This window comes from Lagenorhynchus albirostris, chromosome 7, assembly GCF_949774975.1.
Source record: "Lagenorhynchus albirostris chromosome 7, mLagAlb1.1, whole genome shotgun sequence".
Lineage (NCBI taxonomy): Eukaryota > Metazoa > Chordata > Mammalia > Artiodactyla > Delphinidae > Lagenorhynchus > Lagenorhynchus albirostris.
In genome coordinates this window covers 1,553,596-1,576,755 of record NC_083101.1, presented here as the reverse complement: position 1 = coordinate 1,576,755, position 23,160 = coordinate 1,553,596, and the positions used below count along the sequence as shown (strand labels likewise).

The 23,160-nt window shown below is 62.0% G+C and overlaps 2 protein-coding genes across 8 annotated transcripts; one reads left to right on the top strand and one right to left on the bottom strand.

Moving 5' to 3' along the window:
* The first annotated feature begins 46 nt into the window (after positions 1–46).
* PMPCA (peptidase, mitochondrial processing subunit alpha) lies at positions 47–10,629 on the top strand. Of its 2 annotated transcripts, XM_060153753.1 has the most exons (13): positions 47–160; positions 1,327–1,529; positions 1,962–2,041; positions 2,267–2,349; positions 4,238–4,332; positions 5,076–5,176; positions 5,776–6,039; positions 6,363–6,455; positions 6,550–6,668; positions 6,774–6,864; positions 6,954–7,016; positions 8,523–8,667; positions 9,690–10,629. In XM_060153753.1, the coding sequence occupies exons 1-13, from the start codon at positions 90–92 to the stop codon at positions 9,857–9,859; spliced, it is 1,578 nt and encodes a 525-aa protein (XP_060009736.1). In that variant the 5' UTR covers positions 47–89; the 3' UTR covers positions 9,860–10,629. The 2 variants fall into 2 exon arrangements, with proteins under 2 accessions (XP_060009736.1, XP_060009737.1); XM_060153754.1 differs by lacking the exons at positions 47–160; positions 1,327–1,529 and having other exon boundaries at positions 1,971–2,041; positions 4,240–4,332.
* Positions 10,630–11,958: 1,329 nt separating this feature from the next.
* On the bottom strand, positions 11,959–23,062 carry INPP5E (inositol polyphosphate-5-phosphatase E). 6 transcript variants are annotated; one of them, XM_060153746.1, is made up of 11 exons: positions 22,987–23,062; positions 21,087–22,163; positions 17,178–17,301; positions 15,750–15,847; positions 14,898–15,022; positions 14,669–14,788; positions 14,385–14,492; positions 13,888–14,049; positions 13,667–13,782; positions 13,390–13,526; positions 11,959–12,953 (listed from the first exon to the last, which is right to left on the bottom strand). In XM_060153746.1, the coding sequence occupies exons 2-11, from the start codon at positions 21,845–21,847 to the stop codon at positions 12,821–12,823; spliced, it is 1,884 nt and encodes a 627-aa protein (XP_060009729.1). In that variant the 5' UTR covers positions 21,848–22,163; positions 22,987–23,062; the 3' UTR covers positions 11,959–12,820. The 6 variants fall into 6 exon arrangements, with proteins under 6 accessions (XP_060009729.1, XP_060009732.1, XP_060009734.1 ...); XM_060153749.1 differs by having other exon boundaries at positions 22,924–23,024; XM_060153751.1 differs by having other exon boundaries at positions 21,087–22,049; positions 22,987–23,001.
* Positions 23,063–23,160: the final 98 nt, after the last annotated feature.

Genomic DNA, 23,160 nt, shown 5'->3' with positions numbered 1-23,160 from the left:
GCCTCGGGCCGGCGCCGGGGGGGCGGGGGGGCCGGGGGGCCGGAGGCGGAACAGGAAGTGACGACAGAGTCGGTGGGCGGTGACGCAAGATGGCGGCTATGGTGCTGGCGGCGACGCGGCTGTTGCGAGGCTCCGGCTCCTGGGGCCGCTCGCGGCTGAGGTGAGCCGAGGGCCGGCCGGGGATCGGCCGGGGGCTGGGGCGGCCCGCGCCCTTCTGGACGCTCCGCCTTTGGCTCCCCCACGCCGAGGGGCGGCGCCCGGCAAGCGGGCTGGGAGTGCGGGACCCCCGTCCGGTCCCCGAGGCGACGGGGGCACTTACCCCCATGGCGCCCCGGGCTCCGGTCCCGAGCCCCATCCGCCTCTCTCCCGCCCTCTCCTCCCGGGCGGTCGGGGGGGGTGCTCGTCCGAAGTCACGTGTCATCTCCGCCCCGGCCCCTTCCGGCCGCGTGCCCCCTTGTGAGGCCGAGCCGGCAAGCCTGGGTTCTGTGGTCGCCAGAGCCATGTCCTTGACTGCTGTGCTCTGTCCCCTCTCCTCTGGATGTCTGGCCTTTTCCCGCACTGGTGCTTTCATTCGGGCGACAGATGGGTGTTGATCCCTCGCTGTGAGATCCTGGGTGCGATGGGGACAGAAACCAGGCACTGGGTCCAGGCAGTCTCATGCCCAAAGTGTCAGCTTTAAAGGGAGTAAGCTGCCTTCGGCGGTAAGAAACAGGAGAGACTAACTTCAGGTGGAACGAGGAGGAGCAGCTTACGAGGAGGTGACATCTGAGACAAGGGACGGGGACTGAGAGAAGGGTCAGCCCTGTGAACAGTGCAGGGGAAGGCGGGTCAGGCCGGGAACCGTGAGAACAGCAGCGAGGGGATGATGAGCCCAGTGTGTCCAGGGAACGGACCAACTGGCCAGTGGGACCCGGGCCTGGGGCGGGGGGGGGCTAACAGATGAGTTTGGAGGGGGAGTTAGAGGCCTTCGGGACCCCGTGAAGAGATGTGGCTTCTGCTTGGGCTCCAGGGGGCTGTTGAAGGGCAGGGCTTGGCCAAGTGCTCGGTGTGTAGAAACAGACTTAACCCACTTAACCCTCTTTTCATGGAGGCGGCATTTGAGGCCTAAAGGCCTGAACCAACTTGCCGCATGTCCCTGGGAACACCTCAGTGGTGTTCTTGGTCACTCCTCTGTGTTGTCTCTGGAGACGTGTAGAAGTCAGTCCTCTAGATAAGGAGATGCTGATTTTTTAAATGCACACAGAACACAAATAACTGCACCTAGGTGGTCACCACAGGTCCCACCATCTCAGTTGTATTATATCTGGGCCGATTTCTGTGTTTCAGGTTTGGAGCCCCTGCGTACAGGCAGTTCAGTAGTGGCAGTGCCTATCCCAGCGTCCCCCTCTCTTCCCCCTTGCCCGGAGTACCCAAGCCTGTTTTTGCCACAGTTGATGGACAAGAAAAGTTTGAAACCAGAGTCACCACACTGGAGAATGGGCTTCGTGTGGCGTCCCAAAATAAGTTTGGACAGTTTTGTACAGTAGGAAGTAAGTGCTGTCGGTAGCGTCGCGGGCGGCCCCGTTTGTTGTAACATGCACACACTTCAGTTGACTGTTAGTTGTACTTAGGGCATCGTTGATGAATTGTGTCCTGAGTGAAAAAGCATGGCGTAGAATCTGAAAATTTAGTAAGCAGAGTATGAACGGTGGCTCTCCTGGTGGTGGGTTTTGTTTCCTTCTTTCTGCCTTTCTGTCGTCCTAAAAGTTTTCTACCACAGATATAAAGTACGTAATTCTATAAATACTGACGTACGTATGTAGCTGTGAAAACCTTCGGAATCGAGGTAACGTACGTACTTGTCGTCCTCGTGTTTAAATCTGGCTGTTTCGGTCATATTCACAGTTTTAAAAGGTTTGTCTTGATTAAATTTTCTCTTTTGAATATCTGACTTAACCTGTCAACTTTATTTTTATTGCCAGTTCTTATTAACTCTGGATCAAGATATGAAGCAAAATATCTCAGTGGAATTGCTCACTTTTTGGAAAAGTTGGCATTTTCGGTCAGTGTCCAACTTGTGATTTTTGAGGCTATACTTGGGAAGAATCTGTCAAGGTTTGCTTTTCTAAAGTGGATATTTTAATAAATGCTTAAGTTGCCAAGTCGATACTAATTAAGGTTTCTAAGTTAAGTGTTCTGAAAGCAAAAGTAAATTTTTTTCTTAAAAACTGTATCTTGGAGGTTGTTCTGCATGGCTTACGTAGGTTCTCTTATTCATTTTTCCTAGTCTACTGATCGATTTGACAGCAAAGATGAAATTTTGCTTACCTTGGAGAAGCACGGGGGTATTTGTGACTGCCAGACATCAAGGTACGCCAGCTTTCACGTACAGACTCATCTTTTATAATGTGGACTGTCCTCATCCTTGGTCAGAGTCCCCCTGAGCCCCTCCCATTGGCGAGGCCATGGAGGTGAATGGTGAGAAGTGAGCCCAGGTCCAGGCAGAGACTCGGGTGAAGGGTTGGGTGGGTGGCAACACTTACACAGAGGCATGCGCTCCGAGGGCCAAGCCTCCCCTGCCATTCGAGCCAGGCTGCTGGCTGGGCACTGGGGATGCAGAGCAGGCCTGTCCCCAGGATGCTCACAGATGGGGCAAAGGGCTGCACCACGGGTGGTAGACGCAGGAGCCAGGGGCCGAGGGTGGTGGGACTGTGGGGGAGGTCAGGAAGGGAACGGTAGGCAACTCAGCGTCAGGGCTGCTGCTTGAAGGCGCCTGCCAGGTGGAATAACCGACGGCTGTGGCTCAGACCGAGGGGACAGCAGGTGCAGAGGCTCAGCCTGGAAGAGGCAGTGGTCGGTTTGGGGTGGGAAAGGTTCAGTAGGCAGCTGGGGCACAGATGGGGTGGGGGTGCTGTGGACAACGGCAGGTGGTGTCTGTCTGCCCACTGTGGGGCGTGTTTTGGAAAGTTCTGCTCAGGGCAATGTGAGATGAGCAGACAGAGATCACACCTTTTTTTTTTTTTTTTTTTTTTTTTTGGTCCACGCCGGGTGGCACGCAGGATCTTAGTTCCTCGACCAGGGATCGAACCTGGGCCCCTGCAGTGGAAGCACAGAGTCCTAACCACTGGACCGCCAGGGAAGTCCTAGATCATACTTTTTTTTTGCAGTACGCGGGCCTCTCACTGTTGTGGCCTCTCCCATTGTGGAGTACAGGCTCCAGACGCGCAGGCTCAGCGGCCACGGCTCACGGGCCCAGCCGCTCCACGGCATGTGGGATCTTCCCAGACCGGGGCATGAACCTGTGTCCCCTGCATCGGCAGGTGGACTCCCAACCACTGCGCCACCAGGGAAGCCCTAGATCATACTTTTTTTAAGTGGTTGGTTATTTCGATCTGAATGCTAAAAAAATTAGAGAGAAAACATAGATTAAATGCCAAGAATTAGAGCTGACATGGAGGCAGCATGTTCACGTATTCAAAAAAAGGTCTGTTCAGAAACTTGTGGCTCCTGGCTGCCCGTGAATGAAAGCCAGACTGGTTGGCTGTGTTCTTGTGAAAAAATCTCATCCTCCGTCTCCCCAGGGAGCCCTTTCTCTGGTCAGGCAGGCCTGTGTTCTGCCCCAGTGCAGCCAGCTAATTCTCAGCTCAGACTTTCGTTCCTGCCGCTCTCCCACGTGGTCCTACAGCACTTCCCCACTAAGAATGGCCCCTTCCCTGCAGAGGCCCTGATGGCCACGTCTCCCCTCCAGGGCTCGCTCCTCTCCCCGTGGCAGCTGGGCCCGCTCTGCGTGGTCTCTGGCCTGACCGTGCCGCCCTCGTGGCTCTGTGGTTGTCACGTTTGCGCCTCCCTGGCCTCAGTGCGCCTGTCTGGTCACAGTGCCACGTGTTATGAGCTACTGTTAAAATCAGTCTCTGTCCCCCAGCCGTCTAAGGCCAGGCATGCGCCTGTGTGGACAGTTCGCCTAGCGGACACTCAGCGCAGGATGACACGAGTAGCCTCAGAGGGGGCTTGTGCTGGTGAAAACCGCTCAGCTGCCTCTCCAGTTGAGCTGGACAATGTCTTCCACTCCAGCAATTAGCCTGTGCACAGTTGTGGTTCCTGCCTGCTAAGAGTTTACACTGTAAGATGGGAAAGGGGAAATAGCCCCAGGTGTGTGCTGACCCTCGACGCAGAAAGATGTAGCCGCCTCCCCTGCCGCCCCAGCATACACCTGTCGTGACCTTAGCGCCCCCAGTGTTGGTCTTGTTGGTTTTTCCAGAGACACCACCATGTATGCTGTGTCTGCTGATTCCAAAGGCCTGGACACGGTAGTTGGCTTGCTGGCAGACGTGGTCCTGCACCCCAGGCTAACAGGTGTGCGTTCGGCCTGCTTGAGGGGTCCTGGGGTGGGGGGCAGTGCTGGGAGGTGTGTTGACTCACTGCCCGGGGGAGGGGCGCTGTGTTATGGAGCCTTGGGCCCGCCCACCAGTGACAGTCAGCAGGGGGTCACTGGAAACAGCGCTCACGATTAGAAACGTTCTTGATACCGAATACTTCGACACTTCCTCTCTGTGCCCTTTGACGTTTGTAGCGAAATGGTTCTTTCATTTCAGAAAAGCATCTCAGACGGTGTTTAAACACCCTGACTGACGTGCTACCAGAAGCGTCTGTGTCTCTGTCCCCGTTCCCGTCCTCAGCCTTGCGAACGGCAGGGCTTCAGGCTCCCTCCTGGGAGTTGACACCGGCCAGGCTAGCTGCGCTGTTTCACAGCAGCCTGGCCTTGGGGTTCCCAGGTTCCAGTTACCTGATAAAACACACCCCCGCCATTGGTCTGTGCCTCTGTGTCTGAACCTCAGCGCCTCGTACGGGGAGGAAGCCATGGCTCGGAGCGGGGCCAGGTGGCTGCTTCCGGGAAGAGGGGAGGAGGCCCAGTTCATACAGTTCGTCCCGGCCTGCAGGGCACTCTCCCCGTCGCTCGTACAAGTGCCCCCCAGCTCTGCCGCAGAGGAAGGCAGAGGAGGCTCTGCCCGTGCCTGCCGATGAACGACACTGGGCCCCGCTCGGCGACCCAGGCTCGGGGCGGCCTCCGGCTGAGCCTCGTCTCTGGTTCTCTGCAGATGAAGAAATCGAGCTGACGCGTATGGCTGTCCGGTTTGAGCTGGAGGACCTCGGCATGCGGCCCGACCCGGAGCCTCTTCTCACCGAGATGATTCACGAGGTGCGATGGACACGCGGGCCACCTCCACGGCCTCGCCCCCTGACCCCGGGCTCGGCGGGGGTCGTTCACCTGCCTGATGCCACCTTGCAGAACATTTTTAATTTCTGAATTTGTTAGCTATGCAAGTTTTAAACTTTTTAATCCTTATGGTAACGAGGTTTGTAGAGTGAGCCTTTTATTTGACGTTTCTTACGAGTTTTCGTTCCAGAGAGGCAGGTTTATTCTTTCTATAAACACACAGAGCTGTTCCTGCCAAACGGGAGCTGAAGGCGGGCTTTTCCCATCAGGCCACGGGGCGCCGCCGTCCCGGCCTGCCTGGGGAGGCCCGGGCTTTTCCCACCTGGCCGCGGGGCGCCGCCGTCCCGGCCTGCCTGGGGAGGCCCGGGCTTTTCCCATCAGGCTGCGGGGCGCCGCCGTCCCGGCCTGCCTGGGGAGGCCCGGGCTTTTCCCATCAGGCTGCGGGGCGCCGCCGTCCCGGCCTGCCTGGGGAGGCCTGGGCTTTTCCCGTCTGGCCGGGGGTCGCTGCAGCCCCGGCCTGCCTGGGGAGGCCTGGCTGTGTTCTCCTTGTCACTCGTGCGTCTCTTGCTTCCTTTATCAAGGCCGCCTACAGGGAGAACACGGTTGGCCTCCACCGTTTCTGCCCTACGGAGAACATAGCAAAGATCGATCGATCGGTGCTTCACTCCTACCTGAGAAACTACTACACCCCGGACCGCATGGTGCTGGCCGGGGTGGGTGTGGGGCACGAGCAGCTGGTGGAATGCGCCCGGAAGTACCTGCTGGGCACCCGCCCTGCCTGGGGCAGTGGGGCGGCCGTGCACGTGGACAGATCGGTGGCACAGTACACGGGGGGCATCGTCAAGGTGAGCCATGATCTCGGGTTGTGTACGCTTTCTTTGACTTCTTTTTTCAGTGTGATCGACCTTGTGTTTATCCTGAAGGTGTTAGGGTCGCCTTAACCAGGCTTCACCTTAACCCGGCTTCACCTTAACCCGTGTTCCTGTTAGAGCCGAGTTCCAACTGGACTGGAGGCTCGGCTGGCTCGCGCCTCTCGAGGGGTTTCCTGATATTGGTGTACGGTTTCTGTAGACCCGTTTATACCACCTGACGTGAGAAGTGTGCGAGGCCGGGTGGTCTTTCACTGAGTTCACGCGTCTTTCACTGAGTGCATTCTTCTTGGTTCCAGCTGGAAAGGGACATGTCCAGTGTCAGCCTGGGCCCCACCCCGTTCCCTGAGCTCACGCACATCATGATTGGCCTGGAGAGCTGTTCCTTCTTGGTGAGTCCTGGGCGGTCAGGCAGGGCGTCCTGGAGCAGGCCTCACACCTGCGCGGGCTCAGCCCAGGCTGAGCTCTGCCATCTGTCTGCCGCAGGAGGGGGACTTCCTCCCTTTCGCGGTGCTGAACATGATGATGGGCGGCGGCGGCTCCTTCTCGGCCGGCGGGCCCGGCAAGGGCATGTTCACCAGGCTCTACCTCAACGTGCTCAACAGGTGGGTTGGGTGCCCTCGCCCGCTGCGTCGGGGCCGCCGGTCCAGCCGAGCATGCTCTGGGGCCTTGACACCTTCCTGGTGTCCCTCTCCCCACGTCCCTCACAGGCACCACTGGATGTACAACGCGACCTCCTACCACCACAGCTACGAGGACACGGGCCTCCTGTGCATTCACGCCAGCGCCGACCCCAGACAGGTGAGGGCCGGGCCTCCTTCACTGTGGGAACCAGGGGACGAAGGCTGCTGGGCTGAGATCATGCTCTCCCGCTCCACGCTCTCTTACAGGTTAGAGAAATGGTGGAAATCATCACGAGAGAGTTTGTTTTAATGGCTGGAACTGTGGATGTGGTAAGTAGGGCTCGGAGCCATTTCCAACATCCTTGTGGTGTTCAATGGGTAGAGAACATGGTGTAGGGTTGGCCAGCAGAGGGCCCCTGCTCTGTGCCCACACCACCAGCATCCCAGCCAGGACAGCACAGCCCCGGGGTGACCCAGACCTGCCCCCGTGGGAGCCCGTCCTCCCTGGTCTTGATGCTGAGAACCCCCCCAGCGCCAGGTCTGCTTTCTCTGACCGAGTCTGTGCCTCCTGTGCCTGCCCTGTGTCCTTCTGTAAAAGGGTACATTGGAGCAGCATTGAGCAGAACGAGCAGGCCACGCAGGGCATTTTTCTAGCTCTTTCCTGGCTCTGGTTTATGTTTTGACCTGAGATTTTGTTCCCTCATTTTCTTCATTTACTTTTTATTATACCACGCGTGTTTAGAAGTCTTTTTTTCCTGGATCAGAACTGGCACCAATAAGCAGATTCTATATACACACTACACGTGGAGGCGTGCCCAGACACGTGTGTGCACACGCACGCGCACAGGCACATACACGCACACAGCAGCAGAGAAGCGCAGCGTGTGAGCCTGCTCGGGGTCAGCGGGTGTGCTTCACCTCAGGGCTTCTCTTCTGTACGTTCCATGTGTTCTGCAGTAACCACATACTCCCTTTTTAATTAGAAAAAGAAGCGTTATTTTAAAAATAAAAACGTGTTTAAAAATTTACACGTGGTGGTTCCATTAGCGTCCGGCTAGAAAAAGTGTTTTTCTCTAACGTGAAGGCAACTTGAGATAAAAATTATTTGCCTGAACTTGCAAAAGTGATCAAGACGTGTGTTAAATCAGGAGTTATTTTACTTAAAAGACACACAGACTCTAGGCAGCTGAGATGTTTTCCAGCACCTGTTCTCCAGGCCTGAGAGCTCCCCGGTGGGCGGCCTGCACCTCTCACCAGCGCCCCCGTCTCTGCCCTTGCGCTCCAGGCTGGGCTTCAGGAACGGAACTCGCTGGAGCTGCAGTCTTAAACTTGGCCCCAGATACAGAGCTGGTAGTTTGAGCTGGCTCCTGCGGATTTCCCAGGGAGCGCGGTGAACGTAGCTGACAAGACCCTGCTCCGGGATTTGCGGGGAGCCCCAGAGCCGGTGTTGAGTTTGTTTTCCTTGTGATTTCAATGTGTGGCCAGCTTTGGGGTCCTGCAGTTTGGGTGTTTGGTGTTCTTCCCTGCTGCATGGCAAAGTGTAAACCCAAGAACTCCAGGGAAGCACATACTTCTCCCTTATTTCTAATGTGGTAAAGGCTCTATTAGTGTAGTTCCAGCCGTGACCCAGAAAGCACAGAGGCAGAAACATGGCGGGATCTGCTGGTGACTTGGGCTGCGAGCCCAGGCACAGGGGGCCGCGTTCCCTTATTTAGCCCCGGGTAAGCGGAAGACCCTTCGCCAGGACACGTCCGTCAGCCCCTCTGCTGGCCGGGCCGTTCGCAATTGGCTGGGAGACGGGCGTGAGCCCAGGGACTGAGCCATGTGACCCCACAGGTGGAGCTGGAGCGGGCCAAGACGCAGCTCATGTCCATGCTCATGATGAACCTGGAGGCCAGGCCCGTCATCTTCGAGGACGTGGGGAGGCAGGTGCTGGCCACCCGCTCCAGGAAGCTGCCCCACGAGCTGTGCACGCTCATCCGTGAGTCCCGGGCCCAGGGCGGGGTGGCCCCGCAGGACCGCACCCCAAGCCTCGTCCTCTCCCAGGTCTGCTTCCCGGCCCTGCCAGCGCCGGCTGAGCGCCTTACCCGTGTGACTCCAGCTTTTGGCCGCCTAATGAAAGGGCCTCTCACGGCCCCGACAGGTTTCAACGCATATTCAATGGGAAAGTGGGTGGAAAGTGCGTGGCCCGGTGCCGTGCTGTGCGTGGAGAGACACCAGCTGCAGCAGCGCTGCCCCGGGGGCTTGCGGCAGGTGTCCGTGGCCTCCTGTGAGTGGCCTTCAGGAGGCCCTGAGCCTCCAGGATGCCAAGCTGTACTTGTTTGTGACTCTTTGGGAGACAGGTTAATCTTAGCTTTGTCAGATTCCCAAAGGGTCCGCAACCCCAGAAGGGCTCTGCCTACTGCTCTGCGGGCCCGAGTCGCCCAGGGTGAAGCTGACATGGTCCCCGGGCGTCTGCTGGGTTTGGAGTCCTGCTGAGGACAGTGCTTGCCCCGCCCACGTGCAGCCCCTCAGCCCCTAGAGTATGACAGTACCTGATCTCCCTGAGGCCTCGTCTTCTGTAGAAAATAAGTTCCCAGGGGTGTGGTTCCCTCCTCCAAGGCTGGGCCACGTGTGCAGCCCCTCAGCCCCCCTCGTTCTGACCTTACCCTTCGTCCACGCGGTGCTGAGGCTTTGGTTTTCCCCTCCTTGCAGACTCGCCATGTAGGTAACTCGTAGCTGAGGGTTTTTTTTCTTTTTTAATTAATTACATTAACTCCTGTTGGGATGGGCATGTCCTAATGCAGTTGAAATTGACACTTGCTCATTTACTAAGAAGCTCACCGTGCGGTCCACACGTGGCTGCGCTTGGACCCTCTGGGGTCCTCAGCATCCCTCCTCCGCAGGTGGGGAGGCGGTGGCAGGTTGGGGGCCGCTCTGTTCAGGACCGCAGCCACGGCATGGAGAGGAGTGGGGTCCACGCGGGGTCGGGTGTTCACCTGACACCTCTCTTCCCCGTGCCAGGCGATGTGAAGCCAGAGGACATCAAGAGAGTTGCTTCTGCAATGCTCCGCAGGAAGCCCGCAGTGGCCGCCCTGGGGGACCTGAGCGATCTGCCGGCGTACGAGCACGTCCAGGCGGCACTGGCGAATAAGGACGGGCGCCTGCCCAGGACGTACCGGCTCTTCCGGTAGAGGCGCCGCAGCAGCACTGTCCACACACGTTTCTTTGGGGTGACTTTAGGGCAGACGTTCACAGACGGTGCAGACTGTGGGACTTTTCCTAAATGTGAATTCCTTCAGAATTGGACGTGCCAATCAGTGGAATAAAGATTGCTCTCCACCACTGCAGCTGGAAACGGGAAGTGCAGGGAGGCTGGGGCAGCCGGCTGGCGTCGAGCCGGGCTAGTCTTCCTGCTTCCCCAGGGGTTTCGGCAGGTGGGGGACTGCGCGGTTCTCCGAGGCCGGTGGTCGTTGGGCGGGCGAGGCCTGACCTCTCCTCTGAGGCCCCCGGGCCCATCAGCCCGCCTGCATCTGGGAGGCCAGGGCCACCCATGCCAGCACCTTGAGGGTCCCGGGGCGATGCGCCGTCCAGCTTGACCAGTGAGGGGTGGCCTCTTGCCCTCAGGAGTAAGGCTCTGATTTCAGAGGTGGGGAGCTTGGGGCGGGGGAGGCGGGCTTGAAAGGTGGGAGGGCTGAGGCCGCACGCGGGGCCCTGCAGGGCTGGGCACCTGCAGTGGCTGCCGTGGGTCCTTCTGACGCTGCCGTGGTTCAGAGGGCGGCTTCCTGGCCGCCAGCGGGCTGCACAGAACCGGGCCACAAAGCTCTGTGGAGAAGAGTCGTCTCCAGGCCGTATTTTCTGAAACGCTAAGTGCACCCCTGCTGTCCAGCTGGGAGAGGGAGGGGCGATCTGAGGCCATCAAATAAACGTTTCGGCGTCACTTCTGTCACGTCCGTTCATGTTGCTGGGGCCTCTTGTCCCTTTATTTCCATCCCTTTACTGCACACCTACCCTGGCCCAGGTGGGAGGTGTCTGGGCCCCTGCTGTCCTTCGCCTGCTCCGCTCCAGTCTGCTGGGTGGGAGCCCCAGGCTCATGGCAAGCGGGCCAAAGGCGTGAATTCCAGTTGTTAGGAACGTCCTGTGGTGACCGGGCTGGCTGGGAGGGAGCACGGGAGCGCGAGGCGTCCCGGGAGCTGCTCCCAGCCAGGCCCAGGTTCCTCTTGCGGGAGCTGGTGCTCACCCGGGCTTTCTATCTCCTGGACACCCACCCCTCCCTCTCTCCTCCCCCTTTACCCCCCGTCGCCCCGTTCACTTGGGGGCCTTCCCTCCACCCTTTCAACCCCGCCCACCCTGTGCGCCGTCCCTGCTGTTCCCAGAGCCCCGCCTGCGCCTTCGTTGGCGCCCACGCCGAGTCTGGCCCTTGGGGACTGGCTGGCCTGTGGCCCGTGGCAGGACTCAGCGCGTTGGAGAACGAGAGACAGATTTTAAAAGCCACCCTCACGCTCGGCCGGATTTCGCAATTCCTTATGAGGCTTATTTTCCAGACCCTGGTCGATTTCATTTGTGTTCATTTGAATTTCAACCTAAACGTCCAAGTGAAAGCCCATTCGTCTGAAGTCTGTAACGGCTCACGGTAAGTAAACTGCTTCACTTTGGACCCATGAGGTGGACGCAGTGACCCCCCCCTCAAGGACACGAAGCCCAATGTCAAGCCAAACTAATACACGCCAGTGTCGCGTTAACTCTCTTCTCCATGATTTGGGTCAGAGAAAATGCCTGGAAGGAATCCATAAACCCTACTCATTTCTAGCCCCGTTACCACAAAAACCTTTGTAACAAAAGAGATTTTCTGTTAATTGATTCAAAGCTCAATGGCATATTCTTTGAGCAAAATTTTATACATACAACCTGAAGAGTTTCTTGAAATCAGATGGGATTAGCTGTGCCTTCTCATTAATGGAATTTCTCCCGTTTGTATCAAAAGATTGCGTGTGTATTGCTTTGGAATTTACACTCCATATTTTGGAAGTGGAGGCGAATAAAAGTTTGATGACGGTATTCGTGGGAGTTGGCTTTACATCATTGATCACGATTCACTCAAGTCTGAAGTGCTCACTATTCCCTAAAAGCCCTTCTCAGAGGACACTTACCTGGGGGCAGTGGGCGGGGGCACAGGAGCACAGCACAGGGGCCAGGAGAGACCGAGCTTCTTGCTTTGGAACGTGACAGCCTCTTACAAGAGCACTGCAACAGACTGCTGCTTTCTAGGACTCAATCTTTGGCCAGGAAGAGCTTAAGATTCAATAGATGCATTTATTTAAAAATATAAATATGGAAAAATAAATAAAGACTAGATTGAATGCCCCTAGATTTTCCCACATTCAAAGCCTAGGTAAGTTTTTTTTTTACGAGATGGATTAAGACACAAAGCAATATCGGACTCTAAACCCTTTAAGAAAACAAGACATCCAGGCTGGTGGGGGCCGGCCTAGGCTGGTAAGGTGTGACATTCCAACCTTCCAGCGGCTTCTCAGACCCAGGAAACGCACCACTTAACGTTAATGCCGCTCGCTCATAGCTAACGTTACCTAAGCAAATGGACCCAAATGGACCGGGAGAGGAGAAGGAGGTGGTCTCGTGGACCTGAACCGCCGGCCGGCCGTCCTCATCCCAGCCTCAGCTCGGTCCTAGCGCGTGCCGTGGGAACAGAGGCCCAGGGTCACCGGACCCCCAGCGGCGTGCCTGGCGCTCAGACAAGGAAGGGCAGCTCTTGGTTTGGGTTTGAGGGGCTGCTGGGAGGCTGCAGATCCGGACGTGCAGACATAAAGGAGGTCAGGGTGCCTGGCCCGCACGCGGGCTCTGCCGCTGGCTTCAGGGCACGCGAGCTACTCACGGCCAGCCCGGGGTCTCCCACCGACAGCGGCTGCGGTGCGGGGAAGCCGCCCTGAGAGAGGGCAGCGCCGTGGGGGCGTGCGGTTCTGTCCCAGCGGCGGACGCTGGACCTGGGGCCTCCCGTCGGGCTCTCGCAGAGGAGCGGGCAGCCCCCAGCAGCAGTTCATCAGCGTCCTGGACGGCAGCCTCCTCCGTCTTCCCGGGTTCCTGGGTCAGATACCCTCCCGGGTTGCAGGTGACCAGTCCTCCTTCGGCAAATTTCCTCAAGAGACGGTACAGATGGCGCTGGAGTGCTGGCTCTTCAGCGCCTGCTGTCTCTGGATCTCTCTGGAAATCCGTCTCTTAATTCCTAACAGGTACAGTTCTCGGTCAAACTTGCCGGCGGCTAGTGGGATGCTGGGGAGGAAAGAGCCATCAGGAGGGCGCCGTCCTCCTGGCCTCCGTACTCGGGCGTCTGCTGCGGGCGGCACGTGGAGGGTGGGGATGGCCGAGGCCCGGGTCCCCGCGGCTGCCCCGACTGGCGGCACAGCCGCAGCACAGCGCCATGAGCCAGCGGGACGCTCCCTCCCGCCTGTGCCAGGCCTGCCTCGCAGCAGCTCTAGGACAACCCCAGCTGCCACTGGCTGTTCCAGGGGTCCGGGCGAGGACCCGTCCCTCTGGCGTGTCGCTCGCCTGACACCTGCTTCAGACAACCTACGCCAGACATCTCCACGCAGGGCGGCTGGAACCCTGCTCCCCTCGGGGCATCAGGACACAGGAGACCCGGCCGTGCTCCCAGGCGGCCCCCCCTGCGCCACCCCCCCCCGGACCCGGGAGTGAGGTGGGTACTGACTTGTCTCTCCCCGGCCTCACTCTGACCCGGAACAGGCCGTACACAGGCCGGTGGTCGGACGTCCTGATCCCGGGGCAGGAGGAGTACTTGACGGGGCAGATGTCATCCCTGTGGCGGCTCCTGTACATGACGCGGTCCTGTGGGAAGGGTTCCAGGGGCCGTTGGGCTGTCGGGCTGGGCCGGCTTGCCTCGCGTCGGCTGCCCTTGAAAGAGCCCCCGTGTCGAAGACCCCCAGGAGGCCCAGCCCAGCGCTCCCCCAGCCCTGCGGGCGGCTCACCGTGTACGAAGGGGTCCTCTGCTTGGAGGTGGTATCATACGAGTCCTTCCCGACGTCGAACTTGTACGACGGCAGGAAGTGGATGTCTGGCTCCTGGAAGCCCTTGAAGATGGACCCTGGGACGGGCAGAGCCCTCACCTCAGAGCCACGGCTCGGAGTCCAGGATTGCCCCCGCCCCCCCGGGGTCCCTCCTGGCCGGGCGGCTGCTCTCCCCGCCTCACCTCTCTTCATCTCCCGCGTGAGCTGGTCATGCTGCAGCAGCTCCTGCACGCTGGCGCCCGGGTCCTGCTTCAGGATGGCTTCCACGGCCGCCCGCCCGCCGCTCAGGCGGAAGTTGAAGTCTCCAAACCAGAAGACCCCGTCGAAGCGGGAGGTGACGTCCGCTGGGGCGTGAGGGGGTGGAAAAGCGTGTGAGCCCAGCACTCCCCGCGCTCCTCACTCCCACCGCAAGGCCGGGGCTCCCTGGAAAGCAGGTGGCAGCCCACGACGCTGCTGGGGCTCAGGGCTGGGGGGCGCGTCCACAGCTTTCTGGGTTCACGCGGTCACGGGTCACGACTCGGAGCAGGCGCCAGGCCTCGCTTCAGTCAGCAAGCGACTTTCCAGACTTTTCTGACCTCGACCCTCAAAAGCTCTGAACAGCCCATCTGAACAGCCCACTAACCCTCCAGAGAACACGGCAGAAGCCACCTCGTCCTCGGGGGAAGGTAAAGCAGCTCACCGGCGTCGGAGCGGTAGGGGCTGGTGTCCGGCACATTCTTGGGCAGCGCCAGGCCCTGGACAGTCTTGCTGTAGTCCACCAGCCGCTCGCCCACCTTCCCGTCTCCAGCTGCAAGGACAGCGTGGGGGGCCCTCTCCAGAGGCAGGTTTCTGAGCCCATGGCTGGGCGCCTGGGGGGGTCCGTCGGGGGCAGACCCCGCAACCCCAGCAAGCTCTAATCACACAGCGTCTGCACCGTGACCCTCGCCACCAGGGGCTCTGAGGGTCCAGGGGCGAGGGACTTACAGGTGAAGTGGGACGTGATGAAGAGGAGGGAGGTGCCGAAAAAGGTGAAGCTGACGCCCAGGGCCCCCTTGGTTTTGATCTGCGACACGATGCGCGTGGTCACCGTGGAGCTCTCCACCTCTGCACGGAGGGAGCAGGGCTGACCGGGCCGGACGCAGCCCCGAAGGCCCCACGCCGCCGCCGCACCGCCCGCCCCCCACACGCACGTCCGGCCCCCGGGGCTGCCTACCGGAGCAGAACCAGATGAGGTCCCTGCGGATGAGCACGGACATGTAGAGCGCCCCGTGGGCCGCCGAGTACAGCATGACGTAGTGGGGGCCCAGCGTCTCCTGCAACCTCGTCTCCCACTCCCGCCTGTGGGGAGGGGCACCGTGGTCACGCAGCACGACGGGGAGCCCGGGGCCTCCCTGGGAGGCCCGCTTCCTCCTGCATCCCCAGTGACAGGCTGGGTCCCCGACCCCTGATAAGAGCCGGGGGGCAGGAGGGAGGCCACCTTCCCCGCAGGGCCTGGTGCAGTCGGGGCCCCTCCACTCCGGCCAGGCCTTGCGCTGCTGCCCGTGTGCTGCCGGGGCTCTGCCCCCACCCCCCAGCAGGTAAACTGGCAACACAGCCCGGGCCGCAGGCAGACCCAGGAGAGGTGAGCGACGCCTTGCACAGACTGGGCTGGAGCCCGCGGGGCCGCACTGCGCTGGGCCCCTGCCCCCGCTATCTCCTGCTGGGCTGGAGCCCGCGGGGCCGCACTGCGCTGGGCCCCTGCCCCCGCTATCTCCTGCTGGGCTGGAGCCCGCGACTGCGCTGGGCCCCTGCCCCCGCTATCTCTTGGAACAGCTCCTTATTTACAGGAAGATGAACCTCATTCCTTCTAAATTCTACGAGTCCCCGTTGGAGAAGAAAACGATCCCGGTTCAGCCCAGGCTCGGCCACGGCCCACGTCTTGCCGCACACGGGGGTCTCGGGCCACAGCAGCTTCAGCCCCAAAGGCCCGCCTGGCGCCGCTGTTCACAGGGACCCGGGTGCACCGGCGCAGCGGAGACATGGGGCGGGGCGGCAGCAGTGGCGGGAGAGGGGCGCGCAGCCCTACCTGTCCGAGCAGCCCTCCTGGACCCCGACGACGTACAGGTCCTGAGCAAAGTCAGCCTCAGCCGGCAGCAGGAGCTCGTCCAGGTTCGGGGGCAGCTCCTGCAGAAAAGCGGCGCCTGGCAGGGGCCGAAGGGGCCCAGTGCGAGCGGCTCCTGCTGCCTGGGGACCCGAGGCCGCTCCCGAGGCCACCATGGGGAGCCCCTGGCCCAGGCAGGCCGCCGCTCCTCCCCCGAGCCTGGCCTCGCCAAGCCTGCACCACCCCTTGGCTGTGCTCTTCCCTCACTGGGCACCCACGGGCCTGGCCATCCCCCAAGTGCACCCCTGATGTGCACGGGGTCGGGGGGAGGGAGACGCCCCCTCCTCTGCACCTCTGCCCTCACTGCAGCCCCGGGGGGGGAAGCGGGCGCCCGGTCGGTGGTCTTCACCCCCCGACCTGCTGCCGGCCTTGGCCCTCTGGGCCCTGCTGTGGGCCACGCCGTGGATACGCTGGCGGCTCCCCGAGGGTGGCAGAGGCACCAGCCCGGGCACCTGCCTTCACTTCGGCTCAGGTTGCTGTTTCGTGGGGGCCCGTCCAACCCAGCCCTGCCCTGTTCTCTCCCCGCGCCCGTCACCCCGATGTCAGCCCAGGACGCGGCCGCTTCGATTCTCTGGACAGCAAGCACGATGGCAGGCGCTCAGGAAATGGCCCAAGACCCCGGTGGTGGCAACAGTGTTAGGTCACCCGCAGTCTGGAAGCCCACGGCTGGCCTCAGAATCGGAGCCCCCCACGCGCAGGGATGGAGCCCCCTAACTGTGGGAAGGGACCCCCAGGAGACACGGGGTGGCTGGAGAGAAAGCTGGCGGGGCGGCGCCCAGCGGGCTTCCCCAGAGATCAGCGTGCGGACCCCCAGCCTGCCCGGCTTCGGTCGCCCCGGTGGTCAGATGCTCGTCCCATTGGCACAGACGTCCTGAGCTCCAAGCGCCCCGGCTTGCAGGTGGGATGGAGGAGCCCCTGACCACATGGGACACACAGCGGGAAACAGACTTGGGTTCTGGTGTGGACGCCAGTCCAAGGTGCACAGCGGCGGACTCACGTCCCCATGTGTACTGGGACCCCCAGGGTGCACCCAAGAGTGGCCCGGGGCAACCCTAACGGCCTGGCCCTGTGCTGGGCATCGCCACGGGGAGGCCGCGCGTCGGGGAGAGGGGGCTCTCGGGGAATCTCTGCCCCTTCCTCCCAAACGTGCTGGGAGCCTACAACTGCTCTAAAAAAATACTTACGGTGTGTCTGCAAAAAGAAGCATTAATGCCCCACCAGGCGGTGGAGAGGTGGGCAAGAGGGTGTGACGGACAGGAGTCCCCTCCGGGGGACGGGGAGGCTGGGGGAGCCCCAGGAAGAACCTGGTGGGAACCCAGCGCCGTCCTGGGTGGGGGTGGGCAGCCTGCTTACCTTCTGTCCCTGCATGTTCCACGTGGCCACGAAGAGGGCCACGTTCCGGTCTGGGAAGTAGCGGGCCAGCTCGTCTGCCCCCATCAGGGCCCCGCTCGCCAGGAGACTCCCCTCCAGGTAGCTCCTGCGGACACGGGACAGACTGAACCGGGGCCGGGGGGTGGGGGGGTCGCAGCACATGGGCCCAGGGAGGGGCCGGGAGCAGGACACACCTCCCAGGGCTCGGGAGCTCCTCTCCCAGAGCTGGGATCCCCTCAGGACCCCGTGGTCGGCACAGAGCACAGTGCCGAGGTGCCCTGCTCTCTAGGGAAACCCGCAGTGTTCACAGCGCTACAAACACCGCAGGCTTTCGGCTTCCCTCCGTCGCCTCCTGAGAGGAAGGGACGTAAAGATGACATTTGGGGCTTTTTTGTGGAACTGCTAAGGGCAAAGCCCCGGAAGGGCCGCAGAGGTCGAGGTGGGCTTCTGCACGGTAAGCAGACTTGGGGGGGACGTGCGCCCTTGTCCGGGGCTCTGGCCTTTGCCTCGCCGCCCAGCACTGGGAGCTCGTAAAGGCTGCCCGTGACACACCTGTCCTCACAGGACCCGAAAGTTCAATCCACTGTGAAATTCTCATAGAATAGAGCAGGCAAATGGTGCAAAGTCTCGAACAGCGTCGCAGAGGCCCTAATACAGCACAGCTAAGCCCCAGCTCTGGTCCTGCCCTCGCGCAGGGGGCCGCGTCTGACATCCGCTCCTTCCGTGAGTGCCGTGCAGGACTTAGGCTTCGAGGCCATCGGTGTGTCACCGCTTAACCCCTGAAAGCAGCCTCGGCCGATGCCCATGTGCCAATGGGACTGCACTTAAGGACACCAAAGCCTGAGTTTCATGTAATTTCCACATGTCATGAAAAGAACGTTAGTACGGCCTTGGGTTTTTTTTTTTTCCAACCACGTGAAAACCGTTCCTGGAGGACCTGTGATTGGACCGTGTCTGGTCAGGTTCGCAAGGAGGGAGGGGAACCCATGCGCTCAATCCAAGTTCAAATGTCTCACTTGCTGTGTTCATTCCAACTTGCTAAGAAATCCCTACCACCTTAGCTTGCAAACAGGCACCAATCCCTTTGAAGGAGATGAAATCAGGATCCAGTCCTTACAAACTCGCATGAGAAACTCTTAAACCCTGACCAAGCTTTGGAGGACATGAATTCAAGTACGTCAGGAGGGAGGAACCTCCTTGAGGTCACCCCACCGTGCTGAGGATCCTAACCGGCTGACTGCTGCCCGCGGGGCTGTCTTCTCCAAACCAGCCCCGTCCGCAGCGTAACCAGAAAGCAACCCCTCCAAGGGCACAGTCTGCGTCCCTTTCCTCAGTCCTCAGCTCCGACCCGGGCCAGATCCAGACTGTCTGCGTGCAGCCCGCAAGCTAAGAATCGCTCCTACGCTTTTATTTTATTTGTAAATACGTATTTATTTATTTATTTTGGCTGTACCGGGTCTTAGTTACAGGACGTGGGATCTTCGCTGCGGCACGTAGGATCTTTTAGGTGTGGCATTCGGACTTCTTAGTGGTGGCACGGGGGACGTAGTTCCCCGATCAGGGATCAAACCCGGGCCCCCTGCATTGGGAGCATGGCGTCTTACCCACTGGACCACCAGGGAGGTCCCCTATGCTTTCAAATGGTTGGGAGAAACCAGTAGTCCGTGGCGTGGGAAAGTGCCCTGAGATTCACCCTTCGGCCTCCCTGAAGGAGGCGCTCCTGCCCCACAGCCGCGCTGCCGGTGCCAGGCCTGGGCTGCTCTCCCACCCACCACGGCAGAGCTGAGCACTGCCACAGAGACCGCACGGCTCCCACCGTTGAAACAGTCCCTACCCAGCCCGCCGACCCGTGTCCTAGGACACACGGAGGGTCTGGAGGTGGGGAGCCCGTCAACCCACTGTCGGCTGCTTGTGTGAGAGCAAAGCTGGGGATCTGGTTTTGAGACGTGCTTCTCATTTTTGTGTAACAGGCGAGTCTACGTAAATTGCATACAATTTGAGCAGAGAACTCATACTCGTCTTTAGGCTGCTCGGCCTGCGGGATCTTAGTTCTCGGGGCCATGGAAGCGAGAGCGCCGAGCCCTAGCCACTGGACAACCCGGGAATTCCCTGCGGAATCATACTTTAAACGCACGAAGAGATCTCGCCCTTTACGAGAAACATGCTGAATGACTTTAACAAAGGAACCCGTTTTGCCCTAAAACAGTGCCCGGCGCTGATGGAGGGGGCAGGAGGGAGGCTGGCGGCCAGAGGAACCACCTGCCTGGCTTTCACTGCTGGGCTCACCGAGGGCGGGGGCGGGTGAGGATTGCCTTCCATCTGCCCCCTGACCCCAGAATCTGCGCATGTGACCTGATTTAGAAAAAGGATCTTTGCAGACAGATGTAATTAGTTAAGGATCTTGAGACGAGGTCCTCCTGGATGAGGGTGGCCCTAAATCCAGGGACCGCTGTCCTTACAGAAGAGGAGAGAGAGACACAGAGCAGAAGCCGCGTGAGGACGGAGCAGAGATGGGGGCGGCGCGGCCACAAGCCGGGGACACCTGGGCCCCCAGCAGCTGCAAGAGGCAGGAGGGACCCTCCCTGGAGGCTTGGGAGGGAGCGCGGCCCTGCCACACCTGGATCTGTGAATTCTGGCCTCAGAGCTGGGACGGAGTAACTCCTGTTTTAAGGCTCTAGTCTGCGGCGCTTTGTTGCAGCCACCCCAGGACACCAGCACAGGGACTGCCTCACTCTTCCCCTGCCCGCGCCCACGTCCAGAGGGGTTGGCGCAGGCCTGGTCTGGATGGGAGGGTGCGGCGGGGGGCGGTGGTGACAGAGCTCCCCCTGCCCCCCGGGGCCTCGGGCGCCCCGGCAGGGAGTGGATGGCGTGGGGCCCCCAAGTCAGGGCCGAGGCCCGATGGGCGCTTCAAACAACCTGCCCAGCCCCGGCCGGTGCGGCAGGGGCCGTGAGAGCCAGCGGTCAGCGGCCAGGCCCAGCACGGACAGGGCCGGGGGTCGGGGAGAGCGCGGGATGGCCTCCCGAGTCACAGCGTGGGCACCGGGCTCCCAGAGGCGATGGTCAGGAGAGAGCTGGTGGGCGTGGCTGGGCTGGGCTCAGAAGCGCCTGGGACCCCGGTCCTGGTGCGCCCTCATGGCGCTGCCTCGGGAGAGGTGGGCAGAGGTGCGAGATGGGAGTCGAGCGGAAGGGTGGCGCCCACCTCCCCTTCAGACTATAAAGAAGTCAAGACGGACTAGTTATTCAAGCCCCCTGAGGCCCGGACGCCCGGCGTCCTCCGAGATGCGAGACCCCTCTCCTTGCCCATGGGGTCGGAGACGGGGTGGGGATTGCTGGGCAGCCCTCGGCAGACGGAGCCCCGAACGTTGAGAAATCTCGGGGCGCTCCTGAGAGCAGAGTGCACGAGTCGGGCTCTGCCTGCGCCCCTCCCCGCCAGAGGTGGGCCCCGAGGACCCTCCCCTCGGGGCAGCCCAGCCGTGCCCAGCTCTCCGTCCTGGCAAGGTGCCAGCGTGTGCACGGGGCACGGCTGGCTAAACGCCGGTCCTGAGCAAGGCGGCTACGGGGACGCGCGTTCCCCGACCCACCCTGGAGTCCTGGGCCGACCTGCACACGTGGACGAAGGTTGTCCCCGACGGAGCAAGAAATGGGAAGGAAAACAGGGCCGCCCAGTGCGCAGAGAGATCTGCGTACCCCACCATCTGCTTCATAGAGCCTGTGGGGCTGAGACGCAAAGGAAAAGCTGGGGGGGCCTGGGACATGGGGGTCAGTGGAGGGAGACCCGCTGCAGCACCTCACACGCTTTCAGGAGAGGCTTCCGTGGTTCCCACGGGGCTTCTGAAGGCCCACGAAAGCCACGGACGCAGGCCACGATGCCGCCCACCCCCGAGGCCCTACCTGCTGCGGACGTCCTTGGTGCGGACGGGCGCCAGGAGGCTGACGGCGGACCTGGCCGAGTGTAGGGAGCAGTCGTCCCGGGCCAGGGGGCTCGGGGGCCGGCCGGGGCGCAGGCCGCTGTGGGCCCAGAACGGTCTGGCCTGCCACCGCAGCTGGCGGTCCGCGTGATCCAAGTCCACCTTGTTTGCTGTCCGCAGGGCGTCGGAGGCGACGTTCCAGTCCATGGCGGGCAGTGGGCGCGGGGGAAGCAGGCTGGCCAGCCGCGGGGTGCTCCCGGCCGAGGCCCCGTCCCGGTGTAGGAGGTCCAGGGAAGTGCTGATCATTCCGGAAAGACAGTTACCCAGCGAGGAGGGGCCTCCGCTGCCCAGGGCCCTGCGGGTTGTGGGGATTTCCTGCAGGGAGGTGCTCAGGCAGGGCGGGGAGCCACCGCGGGTGGCGGTCCCGGGGGCCTCGTCCTGCAGGGAGCCCCCGGAGGGGCTGGGCCCATTCCTCGTGGCCAGGTCCTCGCGGCTGGTTCGAAAACGCCTCTTCCTCCAGCCCTTCTCATCCAGGGACAACGCTCGCTCCAGCCTGGGCCTCGGCGGCGGCGGCTTCGGACTGAAGGGTCTCCCCCTGGCCTGTGGGTCCTCGTTGCCGACTTGCGCCGCGGTGTCGAGGGGGCGCACTGGGCTCTTCTCGGGTCCCCGACGGTCGTCAGCGGCCGGGGACCCTGGGCGGGCGGCGAGGTCTTCGTCAGTGTTTGGACGCCGTCCCTTGAGCATTCTGACCTCAGGCTGCAGATGCCCCTGGGCGGTGGGCTGCTGGGCGGCCTCCGAGTGCCCCAGGCTCGCCAACTTGGACGGCACAGTCCAGCGGCCAGCCCTCACACCCGGGGGCAGCCTGGCCGAGCCGGGAGACAGCTCCTCCTGGGGCTGCTGGCGACGTCCAGCGTCAGGGATGCGTGGTCAGCCGTCGCTCGGCGAGCTGCGGAGGAGAGAAAGGGCAGCAGCTCCCCCTGGGGCCGGGGTGGTCCAGCTGGAGCAGAGCCAGCTGCTGCATGGCTGGGAGCCCTGACGGTCTGGAGTCCTCGGCAAGTACCTAAGGGAAAACCACGCGATTAGCCTTCCACGACCGGGGCCCCAATGCCATTTAATGATCCTGGAGGACAGCTGTGGTGCAGGGTGACAGAGCGGACAGGTCAGCAGCAGCCCACCAAGAACAGGCACGTCGGCACCCGGGCCGCCGCCTCCTCCTAGGAGGCGGGTGAAGGCCCAGCATCTCAGGAAGGAGAAAAGCCACCCTCCTGACAGGGTTGCTCCTCACGTGGGGAGCCAGGGGCGCGACCCACTGAGAATTCCCGCCCCCAAGGCGTAGGCACGGCCTTGGCAGGGGTCCCGGCCCGTGCCCCCTCCCCCCGGGAGCCCGGCGGCCCGGCCTCGCTCACCTGAGAGCCCTCCACCATCGCTCGGGCCGCAGACGCCGCCCCGAGAGCGGGCGACCCTGAGCGGGTCTGCGGCCCGGGCAGCAAAGGCCCCTGACTCAGGACTGCGAGTCGGGCCGGCCGGCTGCGCGCTCCCCAGGGCAACGACCGCCGCGGAGCCGCGGGGCTGGGGGTGGGGAAGGGGAACGAGACCCGCGCCCGGGACCCCCGCGCCCCGCCCCACGCCGGGAATCCCGCAACCGATGCCGCGCCAGGAATCCCCGCGCCCCGACTCCAACCCAGGGTCGCCCCGCCCAGTCCTCGAGCCCCGCCCAAGGCCTCCGCGCCCCCGCCCAGGGGTCACTCCGTGCCGAGGACCCCTGGGCCCCGAGCCCCTGCCCCGCACCTCCTCCAGGACTGCCGCCCCGCATCCCTCACCCCGCCCGGAGGTCTCCTCTCTCCCGCAGCCCCGCCCGGGGTCACAGAGCCCCGCGCCCCCACCTCGGGGCGCCGCCTGCTCCCCAGCTCCGCGGGCTTCGGCGGCCGCTCCACGGCAACCGGCGGGCAGGGCGGCCCCGGCGGCCCCGGCTCCGGCGCCCGCAGCGGCCACTGGCGGCCGGAGGACCCAGCGGCGCCAAGCGAGGCGGGAGGGCGCCCTCTGGTGGGCGCCAGGAA

Bases quoted from the DNA above. Each gene is read 5' to 3' on its own strand.
- PMPCA (XM_060153753.1), top strand. From the start codon at position 90: ATGGCGGCTATGGTGCTGGCGGCGACGCGGCTGTTGCGAGGCTCCGGC. The intron at 2,350-4,237 runs GTACGCCAGCTT...TGGTTTTTCCAG, and splicing joins TGTGACTGCCAGACATCAAG to AGACACCACCATGTATGCTG. The intron at 5,177-5,775 runs GTGCGATGGACA...TCCTTTATCAAG, and splicing joins TCACCGAGATGATTCACGAG to GCCGCCTACAGGGAGAACAC.
- INPP5E (XM_060153746.1), bottom strand. From the start codon at position 21,847: ATGCTCAAGGGACGGCGTCCAAACACTGACGAAGACCTCGCCGCCCGC. The intron at 15,848-17,177 runs GTAAGCAGGCTG...GCTTTTCTGCAG, and splicing joins GGAACATGCAGGGACAGAAG to GAGCTGCCCCCGAACCTGGA. The intron at 12,954-13,389 runs GTCAGTACCCAC...TTTCCTCCCCAG, and splicing joins GTGAGGCCGGGGAGAGACAA to CATCCCACTAGCCGCCGGCA.